Genomic DNA, 16,792 nt, shown 5'->3' with positions numbered 1-16,792 from the left:
GGCCTTATTCACCACCAGGACGCTTTTGTGAAGTTGTAAAAATGAAACGATGAAAAAAACTTGAGGCTATCTATACCATTCAATCGCTCTATGGTGAAGAATCAGGAAGCTTCGAGACAGTTGTCAACGGCTATATGCGGTCGACCATGTTTCATGCGTTGTAAGAGATCAATTTAAAGGAATAAAAATAAGTCGCTTGTGTGCGATACTGTAGAAGAGATAGAAAAATAATTATGCGCAGAAGGTTTCTAGATGGCCGCGATGCAGGGTCTTGAATTAAACGCTGTATTCGGAGAACAAGACCTGCATATGAATTTTGCGACCGCGAGTGTTTCCAGCCGTCTTACAGGAGATTCATTTGTACGCGGACACACGTACTTCTATGGCGTCGGATTGAGGGGATGGATGACCGATCATGCTCAAAGCATTTGGAGAACTCGAAAGAAACCCTTCTTGTGGTAAACAGGTGATAAAATTGATTAAGTCTTTTGTACGTTACTAATAAATTAAGAAAAACACCAAATTCTGGGTAGGCTAAAGTAATGGCTAAAACAAAATTGTACATCGTAATGATGATCCAAAAATTATACGATCTTTCGGAGTTTGCGACTTTGTGTGGCTGATCTATGGCTTGCAATGCCTCAACTTGAATCCTGAGATAACTGGTGGTGCCGAAAATCCCCCTAAAGCCTGTTAAATGTTGCGTTAAAGGTTATGCTTTATGTGATCGTTACCTCTCTGGTAGAAGGCCGGAATCGGGTCAAACTAATAATATAAATTTGGCTTCGAAGAAACGACATATTATGTGCCGTAAACTTTGCTCCCATAATCTCATCAGACCGCATGGAGCGTGAACAATAGCGCAATGATGTTATCGCAAGTCCAAATTGTTGGATTCTTTACGGATGCTAACTCAATTTTTCCCGTCATTTTGCAAATTTATGCAAACAAGGAAAAGTTATGCTTTTTTGGTAGCGCAAATTGCGCATGCTGGCCAGTGCACTCGGGACTGCATGTGTCGAAATGATGTGTTGAAACACATTTTGTCATGCAAGTACAAGAGATGACTGCGTGTTTTTTTTTTTTTGTTCGGGTAACTCACATGTTGCATAAAGGTGGTTTTATAATAGACTGAATCGAAAACAAGGCTTACCTACAAGCATATCAAGGTGTAAATGCGATAACGATGGCGTCCGTATAGCGTAAACATTTTTGCGTAATCTTGGTGCCCTGGTGTAAATTTCTACATTGGCTTCGTGAGTTAACATGGGCGTGCTGTTGCTTGGTGTCTACATTATGGATTTTTTTTATTGAAAGGATATTGCACGAGAGTGAACCAGAACTAGGATATCGTCTACCCATAATTTTTGTTTATTTCACAGAGCCTCTTTTTTGTCGAGTGGAGCTAAGCCTTTTAATTTCCCGTTTTTCTCGAGTGAAGTGTTCCTTTACTTTATCTCGTGTCTCTGATTTCATTCAAATATCAGATCCGTAGCATTGTATTGTCAAACGGCCTTTGACGTAAGCTTCCGTGTGAATTATATCAGTAAATTGGGGGTGATTACCAATGGATGCTATATATGCTATAGCCCATTAATATGCATGGACATCTATAGTGACAATGACCAAGCAATAACGATGGATGAGGACTCTGAACAAACAATTAGAATCCTCAGAACACGGTATTCTGTAGTGATTGGTAACTTTGAGGTGATGTTGAATAAAACAAACGTTGTAGAACTGGTGAATACCAGACATCTTACAGGTACAGGAGGGTGCAGTTCAGAGAAGAAAATCTATATGGAACACTCAATGTCTCTCTCCGGAAACACCCTAATGAGAAGCGTAGATCGGAAATCCCGGTGGGGGAAGGCGTAACTGATACAGACTACAATCTTTGTGCACAACACCACGTGAATGAAAGGCAACAATAAACGCAGTAATCTTTTCTACTTTCACGTTTAGTGGTGTCAGCGGAAAGAGTGAGCGAAAGTCGCGCGAGTTTGTGGCACTGAAGCAGTTCCACGTTCTAACGAGGTTACCTCGTGTGCACAATGTCGTGATTGAAACCAAGCAGTGGGCAGAAGTGCAGCTTGCATTGTTTTCTTCATTTTCACGACGCTAAACGATAACAAAAAAGCGGAACAGGCAGCTGAAGTAACGCACGTGCGGAGTTGCTGCTTGGTATGGGCGAGTGAAGGTACAAAAAACATTAAAGCGAGAAATTTCTTTGGCATTTTCGCGAGAGTTGGTTAGGGTCGATTTTCCCTTCAACTGCTAAACGCAGAGCCCCGCGTACATCAAGAATCGTTTTATATGAAAATATTTAAATACTCCCTAGCATTTTAGGCGAAAATACTGTCCTCAGGGTATGAAGCACACCGTTATGGAGGTCTCCAGATATATTTCGGCCACCTGGTATTCTTTAACTGGAACCTGAATATAAGTACACGAGCAGTTCTTTAGCATTTCGCCCACATCGAAATGCGGCCGGCGAGGCGGAATCGAACCGCGGACATCGAGGTCAGCGGCGGGACGCCTTAAGCACGGCATATATGACTCATACAGCCGTGAATTATAAAAGTCTGCAGATGTGGAGGTGACTGCGCTCGTTTTCTACGGAATCACTCAGTAAGACAACAACAGATACATGAATGTTATCGACTGCAACAAACAGGCATCTTAAGTCGCGCTAATTACTTATTAATGTGACATTCCCTTTGCCTTCCGGTAGCTCGATCGGTTTGTCGTCGGGTAAATTGAGCCGATCGCTGAGTCATTGTAATCCATGGTAGTGGGAGTCACGCGATAGGCATGTTGGGCGGCTCGGCGTCTTTTCATCTTCGCGCGCGGCCACGCGTTCGCTATGCTGCAAAGCGCGGTGTAAAACACCGACAGTTACAGGCTCATTACCGCGCAGCGAAATGACATAACGCTTCTGCAATAGGATAATACCGGGAGCTATTGCTAACACTTACTTCAATATAAATTAAGCCTACACGCATCATGTATCTCTTTGCATAGCATTGAAAGGAACGGTTTGAAGGAAGAATGGCTTAATATTAATGTTTACAAGTCTATTGAAACTGAAGTAATTTTTAGAGTTTGAAATATTGATTCTCTCTGATATGCAGGTTGCCATGCGGACGTGTTAGTACTTAAATAAAAAAGTGCATGCTATACCGACTAATCGAATTGAGATTTGTGCCCTTCGGCTTATGGACTAAATCTTCTGTATTGCGCAAGCACACAGCTATGCGCGAGAGTATCAGAAAAAAGCACATTTCTTTTTACAAGTTCTGCACGCGTGGTTTCGCATTTTTATGCGTAAATAATTTTTTTTGCCTCTTATGCTGCTGCGGGTCTTTTTGCGGTGAATCGGCGCACTAATCGAATGCATAAATTCATTCATACGATGCGTTAACCTGCTACGGATCGATACATATTGCGCAGCAGAAAAACTGCTTACACAATCGGCGAAATAGCTGCACGACGAAATTAGTATTCCGGAAGTGGACGCGTGTTCTCTCTCAAGTAATTTCTTTTCCGGACCATTTATGCCATTCAACACCGTATTCCCTCTCATCACGTAGGGATTAGAGATGGAGCGAGGATTTTGTATGGCTACAACGTTGAAGAAGCTGCAATTCCGTATGTTCTATCACTGAGGCGAAAGTATTGTCTGTATACGTTGAAGATCAACAAGGATAACTAAATCAAAGCATTGTTATGAGAAAAATGACTGTATGTAAAGAAAATAGCGTTGATGTGTGTACTTTCCAATAAAAACAGCGTAATTAATGCAGTGTAACAGGACTGTATTGCGGAATGAATGCAGATGCATTTTTCTAGTTTAAATGAGATACTAATGCTTTACATTTTGTAAGTTTTATCAAGCGTGTTATTTCTTTTGTGAACAAACATCTAGGCAAAAAGTGAGAAACATTTCCTAATTGAACGCGTGCATTTATTATTTCTTGTGCCACTCTGCACCGACAGAAGATCTGAAATATTACTTCCACAATTATGCTTATTGACGCCATTGCGCAACTGTCATAATCGTCAATAGCGTCATCTGTCTATCAGTGCACAGTATTCCTTGAGAACTACGACTAGAGTAGGTTTGTAGATTACACCACACAGGAATGGAACAGATGGATCCAGAAACCTAAATGAGTTCGAAGAACCTGTATCCAGAACGTTACTGCAGAAACTCCCCGGTGGGACTTATCAGATAGTGCGTAAGCATTTTTTGCAGTGGTATATATATATATATATATATATATATATATATATATATATATATATATTCAGCACATTACTTCCCATAATCATAACGCATTCGCACATACACCACCATGCACCCCATGTAAACCTACGGACCGCGTCGTGTGACGCGTTGCAGACCCACGATTGGATGGCCAGACTTTCAAGGAAAGTGGCCCTGCATTGCTTACGTATTTGAAAAATATTATGACAGAGCATGCCGTGAAGTGCGTTTGGCTTAGTAAAAGGCTAATGGTTTGATACTTTTTACCGAAGAAGGTTTCACTCAGTTTCGCTTACGAAAACGACACAATGTCTATCATGAAGGGTATAGAAGGCTCCGGCTTAACAGTAGCTCTCTGAGACTCCTTATGTTTCTGCAAATACACATTACAGGTAAGCTTTAGCATTCCATCCGTATTAAAATTCACTCCATTGAGTGGCGAATAGAACTGACAAGGTTAAAATCAACAACACTAGACAGGGAGATTATCCAAAATGCTGTTATTTTCTTGATAACTTGCCATGCAGTCAGCTTATAGACATCTCGTCAGATGAAACTGTGAAATCAAACACTATATTTAGCATCAATAAGTTCGGCGAAACGCAACGGCTTTACAGGAATGTTTTCTCAGAGTAGAAAACAGGCTGCGAAAAAAAAAAATGGAATAAAGATAATTAAAGTAACCGTCTCGCAAGACGGCGTTACACAGCCGGATCTTCGCGTGTCCTTGAGGCTTGTCAGAACATGGATCACGTGCTGGTCGCCAGTTTGAAAGCTATCATGGGCCCTTCGGCAAGACGACTGAACGAATCTGAAAGGGCTATGCCCATATAGGCAACGCCATAGCCCATGATGGCGCGCACGATAGAGCAAGGCGGGGAATATGGGGGATAGCTAAGTACTGTCTTGCACGCCAAGAATGCGAGAGCAGCGCAGTGCGTTAAAAAATAGAAACGGTCGACACTGCCCGGTGGATTTCATCGGACGCGCACAGGCAACGAACGACTTTCCTCGCTGACGTCTCCTCGGCAAGGTCGCCGTTTCGTGTCGAACGATGAGGATATGTGGAATTCTGATCACATCTCGTTACTTGTTGACGTGCGGCCAGGTTCTTGGCTTGCGAGCGCTCGCCATTAGATGTCCATAAGTCCTGCAGAAGTTGTCAACGAAAGCAATGGCTCGCCGCGAGCTGGAGCGGACGTTCTAAAATATGGTTAGTTAACGCTTATATGAATGCAACATACCGTAATCTGCCAACACTGATGTTGTTAATCTGTCATTTACATGCAGTTTTATGTAGCGGAGTGGCAGTTCATGGTCAATTTGTCGAGCACGTCAGAAAGAGTTGCCTATAAAAGGCTTGACAAATAACTTACAGATTAAGTCACATTGGCCATCACTTGAAGCGCATACTTTATTACGTGCAGAAATGAGATAACCTCAAAGCTCCACCACGATGACTAGCACGATAGTGTCGGTATATAATGACAGAGGCATTGCACCTGTGACAACAGCGGCATGATGGAGACAATGGCAAGCAAAAGTAGCGGTTGGCCAAAGAAAACAATTCTTTGATTGATGTCGGAGGCGGTGACAATGACTGCTGCTATGAAAGGGGTCTTGCGTAAAGCCGTGACTCAGTTGTTCTTGAAGTAATGCAGGCTTAGCGTTCGTTTATAGGTATACGCTTATCATCCCCGGCGTTATTGTACTTCACAAATCCAGTTCTGCTAATCTATGTCAAAATATTTACGTTGTAGCATGGCGTTAGCGACGACCACTTGGTTTCGCAGGACATACTTGATCACGAAATAAAATTAAACCGCACAACATCCAGCGAAGGGTAGAACAAATTCTGTATCTATTACCAAATATGTCAGCATGTTATTGTTGAGCAACGCAAGCTTCCCTCAACAATGCCACTTAAAACCATTTAGCAATTCTCGGTTGCCGATTCTTCCACCACATACAATAACAAGCTAAATCAGCAAATTTACTAGTTCCTCCCGCTCTGAAGTCATTTTCTACTACAGCCGGGTGTCAAGAGGACACGCCACCACCTAAAAAAAGAAAACACTCCCGCTTCCAACTTTAAACTGCGGATTGCATCAGGAGCATTAGTTGGTATCTGAATGGTGGTATAGGAAAATCTGCGCTTTTCTATGCCCTGTGACGAAAGGGAATCTGGGGATAAGCAGGAGGGCTGACGACAGCGGCATCACAGTGACGACGATTTACGCTGATGAAAGACACTGTGTAGCTATTGACTGACTGAAAAAGAAGGGCGCCCAGATAGCCACTGCAAGCTTACTTCTTAGCTTTTGAATTGTGCCGCAGCAGAATTCGGCAGGCGATGTGGGGCCGTGATTGAGAAACAAGTAAATGGAAATTGCAGTTGTTTGCCGCCGCGGAAACAGCTTCCTGTCCTTCTAGTACGACGTACTGTTTGTGTATGCGGTTCCTGCACATTCCAGTGACGGAGCTTTGCCCATATACTGAGCCATTAAGGCGTTAAGTAAAACCTGAGTAGTGGCCCTGTGTATTATCGACGTAATGGTTATGCAGTGTCTATGAAAGCCGGTTAGTATACTCACCAGATATTGTGCAGAAGAACATAAAAAATGGTCTCCAATCTTCACTGTTCACGTTTCTGCACATTCATGCAGCCTAAAGGTCCACAAATTCAAGGTTACTTAAGCACTAGTTATATGCTGTGAATGCGAAATAATTAGCGTCCAAGTGGACGAGATTTGCGTTGCGAGTAATGTTATGAAGTTTTGCAAATAAATTGGTACAGGGTACTTATTTTATGGTTGCTACGTTCGCTCCGTACTACGTGGTCCAGTACATTAAGCGCATCGAATTTCAACAAGAGGCAGTGAGCACGCACGCGTTGTGCGGTGGTTAAATGCGGCGCCTGATGAAGAAATCGGCCCGTACACGCAAAATTCGACGAAGCAGAGCGGAAAACAAGGAACACCTGCTGCGGCGATAGCGCGCCAGGTGTAGCGTGAGGGAACAGAGAATCGCATGATGCCTCTGCCCCTTCGCTCGTTTTGCAGCGTTCTTCCTCTCCCTTACATCATCCTCGGGGTAATGGCGTGAACGGCCACGTTTACCGACTGCCGAGCTTGCGGCCACCGACGATGTCGATTCTATAGGCTGCATAGCGGTACGTGCTGCCCGAGTTAGCAAGCAGCAGTGAGGCGTCAACGGTGTCATCGCCGCATGCCCCCGACGTGCTGCACGACGAGAGACCGAGAAAGCAGCAGCGGCCATGAAGGCGGCAGGCTCGCGCAGCAGCTAAGCCCAGTGAAGGCGAGAGAGGCACGTCCCGGCGATGCCCTCTCCCCTCACGCAACGCTTGGTGCTAACGCGGCAGCAGGTGTTCCGCTTCGCCCGCTCTGCTCCGTCGAGGCCCGCTAGTGAAATGGCGTCGCAGCCATTGGGAATTGAGGTGCCGTTTCGCTGCTACAGACGCCAGCTTTCTCGCTCTGTTTGATATTTGATGCTTTTGTCTCAGTTATGTAAGAGGAAAGATTCTTCTAGCCGTCAACCAGCGCATCCATCGATAACGCCTGGTCGAAAACATTCAGAAAAGCATGCGACAAAATAATTTCTGCATTAAAGACAAGCTTAGTTGTGTTTGAGAAAGAGTAGACTTGGCTCAGAAAATATGGTATGCAGCGTAACTGCCAAAATGCTAGGTTGCTGCAATCTACGGGAATACCGTACAGGAAATATGAACATTTATGCGGATGGTTCAACGACTTCGAACGAACCGACATGTCAATTGCTGATTTCACATCTTTATGTGCTAGACACGTCACACCCTCAGTGGCGGTGGACTTACCTGATACACGTAGGGAACGTCTAGAGAGAGAGAGAGAGAGAGAGAAGACTGGGAAGGCAGGCACATTAACCAGGCACACGTCTGGTTTTCTTCCCTGCACTCGGGAAATAGAGCCGAGTTAATGCAAAAGCCCCCTTGGTTATCGTATTTGCACACTCAAAGTCCGCTCCAGCGTGTTTACAGTGTCGTGCCCTGCATGGCAAAAATACATCTATGATATACAAATTAACACAGGAGGAATGTTGTATAAAATGACCTGGTCATGTTGGCATCACCGAGAACGTTGAGGCAGGTCGGCTTGCCCTGGATGCGCAACATAGGGCACCAGTTGCGATGACGCCATTTGCAAAAGTAGCAGCAAAAGAGCGCCAACTGTTATGTAAATCTGATACACACAGTACTCCCTGTGATGCAAGTTCTAGAGGTAGCCTTCCGAATAGGGTTGTCCCAAACACACAAATGCCGGTACATACGTGTGATGGTCGTGCCACGTACTCCGATTCACCTATTCCGACGGAAGTTGAGTACAGAGTTGTATGTAACATTTCTTTTGTCGTATTGCGTTTTCCGAAACGCGGTGGCCCAGCGGGATAAGGCTGAACGTATTCTGATCAACTGCAATTTTCATGAATTTCAATGAACTAACTAGATAAAAAGACTGAACCGTCTTAGTAATCGTCCCATTGCTGTTGCAGAAAGATAGCAGACTTCAACAATTTCCGAGGCTCTGAACTCATTCACTGCGACTGCAGCAGTTTCCAACGGTTAAGGGCACCGTGTCGCTTGCTTGCTTGTTCCCTATAGGTATCATGGAGTGTGCCCACTACGGGGGATTGGCCAAGAAGCTGGTGTTTAAGCGGATGGGGAAAGATTAAATTTGAGGGAAAAAGTAAATGTCAGTGCAAAGTTGAAATTGTACGAGAATATGTAGTAGCATGTAATTTTTCGTTGCCTGCTATTTCCTCAACTAATTGGGTTCACCTATTGCGGGAATCCGACAGAACACAGCGGTTGTAAATTAAAACGCAGTTTCTAGTGAGGCGGGGTGCGTTAGTATATAGCTTAGCAATTTAAAGAGTGAGTTTGAAGTACAGAAGAGTATATTATAATGCTTGAAGCAGCAACATCATTATGTGATATTAAGTAAACAGTAATACGGTTCAGAAAAAGAAATCCTCACTCCGCAGAAATCCGCAGTAACCTCATTATGTGACATTAAATAAACAATATTACGGTTCAGAAAAAGAAATCGTCACTTCTTCTTTGTAGTGTGTCCAGTTTCTTTCTTGTGTGGCATAGCAATCCATGCTGTGTAAATCGAATTATTTACACGCATGGTCAAACCATGCGACTCTCAGGCTCCTTTTCTCGAAATGATCTATATTTATTCGTTTAAAACGCGCAGCTTAATGAAACTTCTTGTTTGTAGCTCTACGGCAAAAAAAAAAAAAAAAAAAAAAAAGTTTTTTATGAAATGCACTACTTTTCACTGATTATATATATTTAGTTCAGAAAATGTTGGTGTGGTATGTGTACCTTCATATTTTTTTTTTTTTTTTTTTTGCAGAACGATCAGATTTCCTTGTATTCATTGTTCAGTAGCACAACGTCGAACCACCTGTCAGCCCTACGTGAATGCAATAAGTCATTCTAAATGACCTTGAAATTGGTCTTCTTACACAATTTTAAATCCAGATTTTTTGGTTAGGCCGCTGGTGAAGAGGTGTTAAAGGCTACATGTATTTTGATCCTCGATGACTCGTTTTAATATTTTTTCCTGGGGGCGAATGAACTCTCTGGCTAAAACCTCTACTGCGAGCAACTTATCTCAGGAGCAGAATAACGAAGTGTCTCCTACGAGATTTGAGCGATTTCCTTTTCTCTGTACATTTGCAATGTTACTGTAGGCTTGACGAATGAATCCGAACAACTCATGCGTTTTTCTTTTTCAATCTGCTGCTTACGTTCATAGTTTGTGCGCGACACAAGAAACATCACCGGACTGGATATCTTTATCGGGCGCTTGCACGTACTTTTCTGATTTTTAAATGTGTTCTCGGTCACCTTTAAGAAATTTTAGTGACGTTGCTTGGACCATTGAATAATCCACAAGCTAAAAAACTAAGCTATGAAAGCAATATTGAGTTTCTTAACGGAAGTGACAGTGTATCTGGATATTGACGCATATGCCGCTATTTTGTAACGAAGCCTATTTCTAGCACGTTTGCTTCCAGTTCTTTCGCGTTTCGTCAGCAGTCACAGTGACGCTCCACCTTCGTTATTAGTTACATCAACCGGCCGTGAATGGTAGATGATAAGCGTGGCAAAGAATCGAGCGAAAAGCATCGCTGCAAAATCGGCGCCCTCCTTTGATTCTTATTTCCAATATCGTGTTAGATTTTTTGTTTACTTGGGTATTATGCATTTGCCCTTTTGTTTATTCATTATATGTGTTTCCTTTTATTTATTCACTCAATGTACATTCGGTACGTGTAGTGATTCCGCTAATTTATGATTGATACTTCAGTTGTATAAGCTTTCCTTTTCTTCAACGGCTTCCATTCTATGCCGGAGCAGTTAAATGCACATACGGCCTCTAGTGTCTTGTCGCGTGCGCTACAGTATTACTCGCCCGCCCAAACGCAATGACGCTAAAGGCGCGGTGCAGTCCAGTATTTCTAGCGTCCTAGCGAGTGCCCGGCGAAGTCGGATAGGTCTGTCCAGCGATGCTGGAGATGCGAGGATCCCCGAAAATTTTTCCTTTCTATACCTTGGCACGTTGATCACGTGGCCCCTAGTGGCGTGGTGATCAGCTCCTGTCGCAGGGCCCACGCTCAAGTGTGCCGCAAGCGAGCACTTACTTGTTTAGCGAAAGCGCAAAACCAGTGCCAAGTAAAACACTATACACTGACACGCTGTTTAAGCGATATGACAAAGAAATGTAGAACTGTACTAACTAGCTTTAGGATCTTTCAAAACTAACACGTAACTACCATAAATATGAAACAAGGCACTCTGAGATATGGCACGGGCCGCAAACACCAACTAGGTACGGACACCAACTTGCTTTTATCTTCCGTATGTTTGGGGTGCTGCTATAATGTGATTTGAATCACGGGCTCATGTTTTATGCGTTGTTTGTTTTATCATGCTGTAAAGGTGCTAATAATTTTTGCTTTTATTATTATGTGTAGACATGTTGGTAGTATTTGCTTTACCATTTTTTAGTGTTCCTGCTCAATTTTTGAGGGTTGTTTTAGGTGTGCTCTTTCTATACGAATATGCCATATGTTCTACGGGACACAGGCTCGCTCATGCCATTTATCTCTTTTTGTGTTTGTTTTTGGCCTTTCTCGTGGTATCGTAAATAGACTGTTAAATACATATTTGATTGATTTGATTAATGTATTCATAATAAACTGATATTTCGCGGTCTCGGTGAAGGGTTTCGCATTCTTGCGGGGATGACTTTTTTGTGCCTCACGATGCTCACTTTTGCGAAGAATATTTATCACATGAAAATCGCGGCTGACAGAAGTAGTTTTTGAAGGACAGCGGCAAATGTGCCATCCCAAGCTTCGAAATCGATGCATTTTGCAGTGGTTCATTCAGTAAAACCACAGTCTGTCAGATGAATGTCGGACTTTGCACATGTCGCCAAAAGGATCCAGTTCAAGACTCCTGTTGTCTGTTTGATATTATGTTCGGCATGCCATTTGTCAAAGCCCTATTGTGTTCTTCTTTGAGCAGAGGGTATAGAGTAGGCTTCAGCTTGAGCCATCTTACTGCGGAATAAGGGACGAAGTATCACGAGCTCAGTATGAGCTAGAACGTGTGAGCAGTTGGTCATGTGCTTTAGCGTTCTTACTGATACATTGAGCCACAGTAGGTTATACTTGCTGCCACCTCAGTTAACGCTGGGGGCAACTTTATGACCCTAGTGGACACCCTCTGGAGGCGTTGCAGCCCATGATTGTAGTCGATGTCGGCCTTGGTGTGCTCCCTGTGCCGTTGAACTTCTTGCTGCAGGAGGATCTCCGATACTTTTGTTACCAGTGAGCTAGTCAGCTGCAAAAAATTCAAAATCAAGGTACTTGGGTTTCACGTGCCAAAGCGACGGTCTCTTTGCGAGGCACCTGTATCAAGTACGTATGGACCAGATGTACCAAGTACACGAGCGTTTTTGCATTTGTCCTGATTGAAATACCTCCGCCGCAGCCTGGATCGAACCAGCGATGTCGAGCTCAGCAGCGGAACGCCTTAGCCACACTGGACTACCTGGGTGGATGCAAGTCAGCCTTGGCACCATGAGATGGTGCAGCTGGTGATCAAAGGAAGCTCGCATCACGTGAACACACAATTATGGAGAGACTGTCAGCATATATCGTTGCAATACTGCAGTTTACTCTCGATAAGTATTGCGCGGCTGGTGAGCATTTTACATCGTGTGTTTTGCGAATCTATTTCCTAACATGCTGATGGGCCTTCACCCTCAATGAGTCAGTTGGAATGCTGCCACTGTTGTCAGGAGTGTTCATCTGCCTTTGTTTCTGTGTGGTGTAGTATGACTACACTTATTTACTTTACCAAATCACTGTAATGTAACCAACAGGTGTCGGTCTAAAGACACGTCGAGAACAAATTATGCAGTTAACAATGTGAACAGGCAACGTCCAAACTGAAGAAAGAAAATGTTCCCCGAAAGTAAAGCACGGCTGTGGCTACTGTCCTCATGCATGACCGACGGTGGCAACGCTCCAGGCACTCCTAACATCAGCGAAGAGAATCGCTTTTGTCGTCAGGTGCACTAGTGCAATGTTGCGGCATTTTGATTGATACGCTAGCTCCCTCAATTCGCGAGCACACGTAGCATCTTTTGTTCCTAAAGTGCGGTCATTTCGATATATGTGCTAGTTTCCACAAAGGGAGCATAATTATTCTACAAAATGTCATTTCAATTTGTTTTACATTAAAAATGCAGCCAATTCAGCTTAGTATCCCAATCCTGATCTCGTGAATGAATGGCAAAACATCATCGCAAACTGATTAAGCTGAAGTGTACGCATCTTTTCAACTGAAGCACAATCTTACGGCTCGACCACAAGAATGGTGCATCTACTGAGCGCAGTGAAGATACAAACAACGCTTGCCGTCCCCCCATATTTCCATTCGTTTGTGCTACGCTTTCGAGCTGTTTCTCAAGTTAAACATCCAAAGTTTCAGGTGAAGCGGTTGCGTTTATGCAGCGGACAAACCGAGTTTTATCGTGCTTGAAAACCGTGAAGCTCGCTTCATAATAACTGCTTGGAAAGAAAATTTCATAATCACTTAAAATGCGAATGACGTTTAGATGGCTTATGACGCTGCAATTATTCAACGATTTCAATCGACTTTTGTAAAACTAAAGGCGGACGTAAAATCACACAGCAAAATCACCGCAATCGACAGCAGTCGCAGGTGGTTCTAAAAACTCGAACAAGTCAGGCCGCATGGCCACATTAAAAAACTCGGAAATCGGAGTCTATAGTAGGGCGCGCACTTTGACGCTTTGACGAAAAATGTCTTTGAAATCGGTCAGAGGGGATCGCTCGCTAAAAATCGCATGTAACGAAAACATGTTATTGGCTTTATATTTCACGTGTTATCGACCGTACTAACACGCGCAATGTTTCGGTATCATTGGGTATAGAAACCGAGTGATTACTCAATCATACATGTGTCTTGTGCGCAGATGGCGCTTGGCGATGAGAGAAGCACATAGCTTGCCAGTACGTGTCGATCCGAGGGCCAGTAGTCGCGTTCGAAAGAGCTCACTCAGCCATAGCAGATAGGATCCGTCAATCTCAAAGCCGTGCTCATAGGTGTTTCTAAGCTGTACAAGTGTGCAATATGGGGCACAAATTTCAGGCCCCCTCGCTTATGGCGACTCTTTGTTTGGCAGGCAGGTTACAAAAAATGGCTTGTAGAGGCTGAGGAAGCAAGACAAAGGTAGGCCAATTCGTGCCGAGCACCTTAGACGACGGTGGGCCTACTATGAATAGGGGGCGAAGAATAGGGAGGGAGAACGATTAAAATGGTACACCATAGGACCTCCATTAGAAGTATCTTAAGCTAACCATTTAAGTTTTCTAGTGCGTGAACCGATGTGATGAGCTTTATTTTGCTATCATTGTGTACAGAAAAGATGCCATCACTAGGTCTTGCTTGTGTTACATGTGCAATTCAACCATTGTCGGGTCACGCATGACACAATCGAAGCTAAAGCAGAACGATCAGAGTAGCACATATCGGCAGTACGTTTGTCCATTCGAACAGGATTTGTCACGTTCGTGAGGGCTCACTATGCCACAGTAGGTGTAAGATATACCTAATATAACCAGTATAAACTGATGCTAGTACTCATCAGGAGTTATATGGACTACAAGTGCTCACTTTGCTGCAGCCTTTTCACGCTTGCTCAGCTATGGCCCTCCTGCGTTCGACTTGTACGGTACAGAAATGTCGTGAAGAGACTCGAGCAGCAAGACATAGAAAGATAAGAATCCCTTGACCACGCGACACGTGTCCGTCTTCATAGCGAGCGCAAGGGTAAGGGATTGCACCAAGTAAAAGAGCGCCACACATGTACGAGTGCGGCAGGCTTGAGCAACGCAAGGCAGTCTCGGGCGTCACCAGTAGGGGGGACGGAGGTGATACTATACCCTCACGCCGAAACACCCTCTGCAAGGGAAACGGGCGAAATTAGGTTGCAAAATTAGACGATAGGACGCCCACTAGCTGTGAAATAAAGAAATGTAAGCTTTCTAAAGCGTAAATAAAGCGTGAAACTTGTGCGTGCAGTTAAGTTATTGCTGAAGTCTAGTGCTCATGCACCGTTCGCAGCCCGCACATAAAGTGTAACGTACCCAACTGCGGCTGCGTCTGAGGAGGCTAGTATACTGTTTGCAGCCAAACGAACTGGTCTAAGGCTTTGCGCCGGCCCTCTATATATCGCGGAGGCCATGACACCACGACGGTGGAGACGGCGATGGCATTTAGGCGCCTAGGTTGTTCATCGCCATAAAAGGATCGCAACACAGTAATTCTCATTCTGCGAAAGCCATGTTGAAGCTGCAATTTAGGGGTAATAAAATACTTTATTTGTAAGTTTTGTTCGCCATGAGCAACGCTAGCATGGACGCGACTATTGTCTGCTTCCAGGTCTGGTAGGGTGACGTCATTTCTGAAAGAGAAGGAAGAAAGAAACATTTATAACAAAATACAAATCCCCTGTAGGATATGAACAAAAGTGTACAGTATCCTGAAAACAAGTTGGTAAAATTGGACGTCCGTTCACATTTTCGAAACGAAACGGCCGTACGTTTCGGGAAAAGTGGAGCCGGGCGAGAAAGGATATAAAAAGTTAAAAAAAGCAGTATTTAAGTCGCCTAACTTAATTCCATGTGGGACCCGTGGAAAACAAGTACGTTTTCTCAATGCGTGACTTCTTGCGTGAAGTTGACAGTTATTATAGGCAATATCATTTGCAAGTCGCTTTCGAATTGAACTGAACAGTATGCTGCTTACACTTCTTCTTGCGGAGAAGAGCGCCGTAGTGGAATGGAGAGCCAAGGCCATAGCCATAGTTCAGGCCGTAGCCGAGGAGACCGTGTCCGAAACCATAGTGGCCGACGCCGTAGCCGAGGGTTCCGACGCCATAGCCGTAGACTGGGGCAGCATGGTAGCCACCGACAAATGGAGCATGGGCAACGGTAGCAACAGCTGGAGCGGCGTGGACAGCAGTGGCGTAAGTGGCAACTGGGGCATGGGCCACGGTGGTCACAGCTGGGGCGTGGTAGGTGGTAGCAACCTTGGTCACGGCTGGAGCAGCAGCAACAACTGGAGCAGCAGCGTAGGTAGCCACAGCTGGGGCAGCGTGGTAAGCCGCAACGCGGGTCACAGCTGGGGCAGCGGCGTAAGTGGCGACGGCTGGGGCGGCGTGGGTGACTGTGGTGACGGCTGGAGCAGCGTGGGCGACAGTGTGCACAGCTGGAGAATAGCCGGCATAGCCGAGGCCATAGCCGTAGCCGAGACCGCCATAGCCCAAACCACCGTAGCCAAGGCCGTAGCCAAGACCGCTGTAACCCAGGCCGTGGCCATAGCCGTAGCCAAGGCCGTAGCCGGTGAAACCGGCGAAGGCGCTGGTGGCAAGAGCCAAGAGGACGCAAGCACGAATCTGTAATACAAAGGACTGTTTTATGCATTTGAAGCTGTTCTATATATTCTATCATATCGTTTAGGAAAGCTCTCAATGCATGCACCTCCTTTTCAGAGCACTTCATTGGTTGTATTTCATGCCCTATCGGTTTACAAGGGAACATGAGAAGCTGGTCGTTGTATAAGGTACTGAAAAACACTTACCATGGTGACTTTAGAGCTGCCGTTGAGCCAACTGCTGAATTCACGCGTGCGCCGGTGGCTTTTATACCGCGTCTACCCCTAGAAGGTGTCATAAGGTACCCACCCTCTTCTCAAAGCGATAGCGTATGCAAGATGAGTGACTTACCGTGATCCTCCACGGTAATATTTTACATGCTGGTGTAGCATGCACGCAGCACGCCACCCGAAGACTAATAATGCTAATAGGGAGAGAAACCAAGGTCACGCACGATTTTGTCGCCGTCGCACCC

The 16,792-nt window shown here is 44.7% G+C and overlaps 1 protein-coding gene across 1 annotated transcript; it reads right to left on the bottom strand.

The window, feature by feature from the left end:
- Positions 1-15,239: 15,239 nt before the first annotated feature.
- Positions 15,240-16,444, bottom strand: LOC126541086 (uncharacterized). Its single transcript, XM_072286863.1, has 3 exons — positions 16,424-16,444; positions 15,690-16,353; positions 15,240-15,345 (listed from the first exon to the last, which is right to left on the bottom strand). Coding segments are annotated over exons 1-3 (687 nt in total). The 3' UTR covers positions 15,240-15,343.
- Between the last annotated feature and the right edge of the window lie 348 nt (positions 16,445-16,792).

Source organism: Dermacentor andersoni, chromosome 3, assembly GCF_023375885.2.
Source record: "Dermacentor andersoni chromosome 3, qqDerAnde1_hic_scaffold, whole genome shotgun sequence".
Taxonomy (NCBI): domain Eukaryota; kingdom Metazoa; phylum Arthropoda; class Arachnida; order Ixodida; family Ixodidae; genus Dermacentor; species Dermacentor andersoni.
Note: the sequence above shows the minus strand (reverse complement) of the source record. Positions and strands in the feature narration are given on the sequence as shown.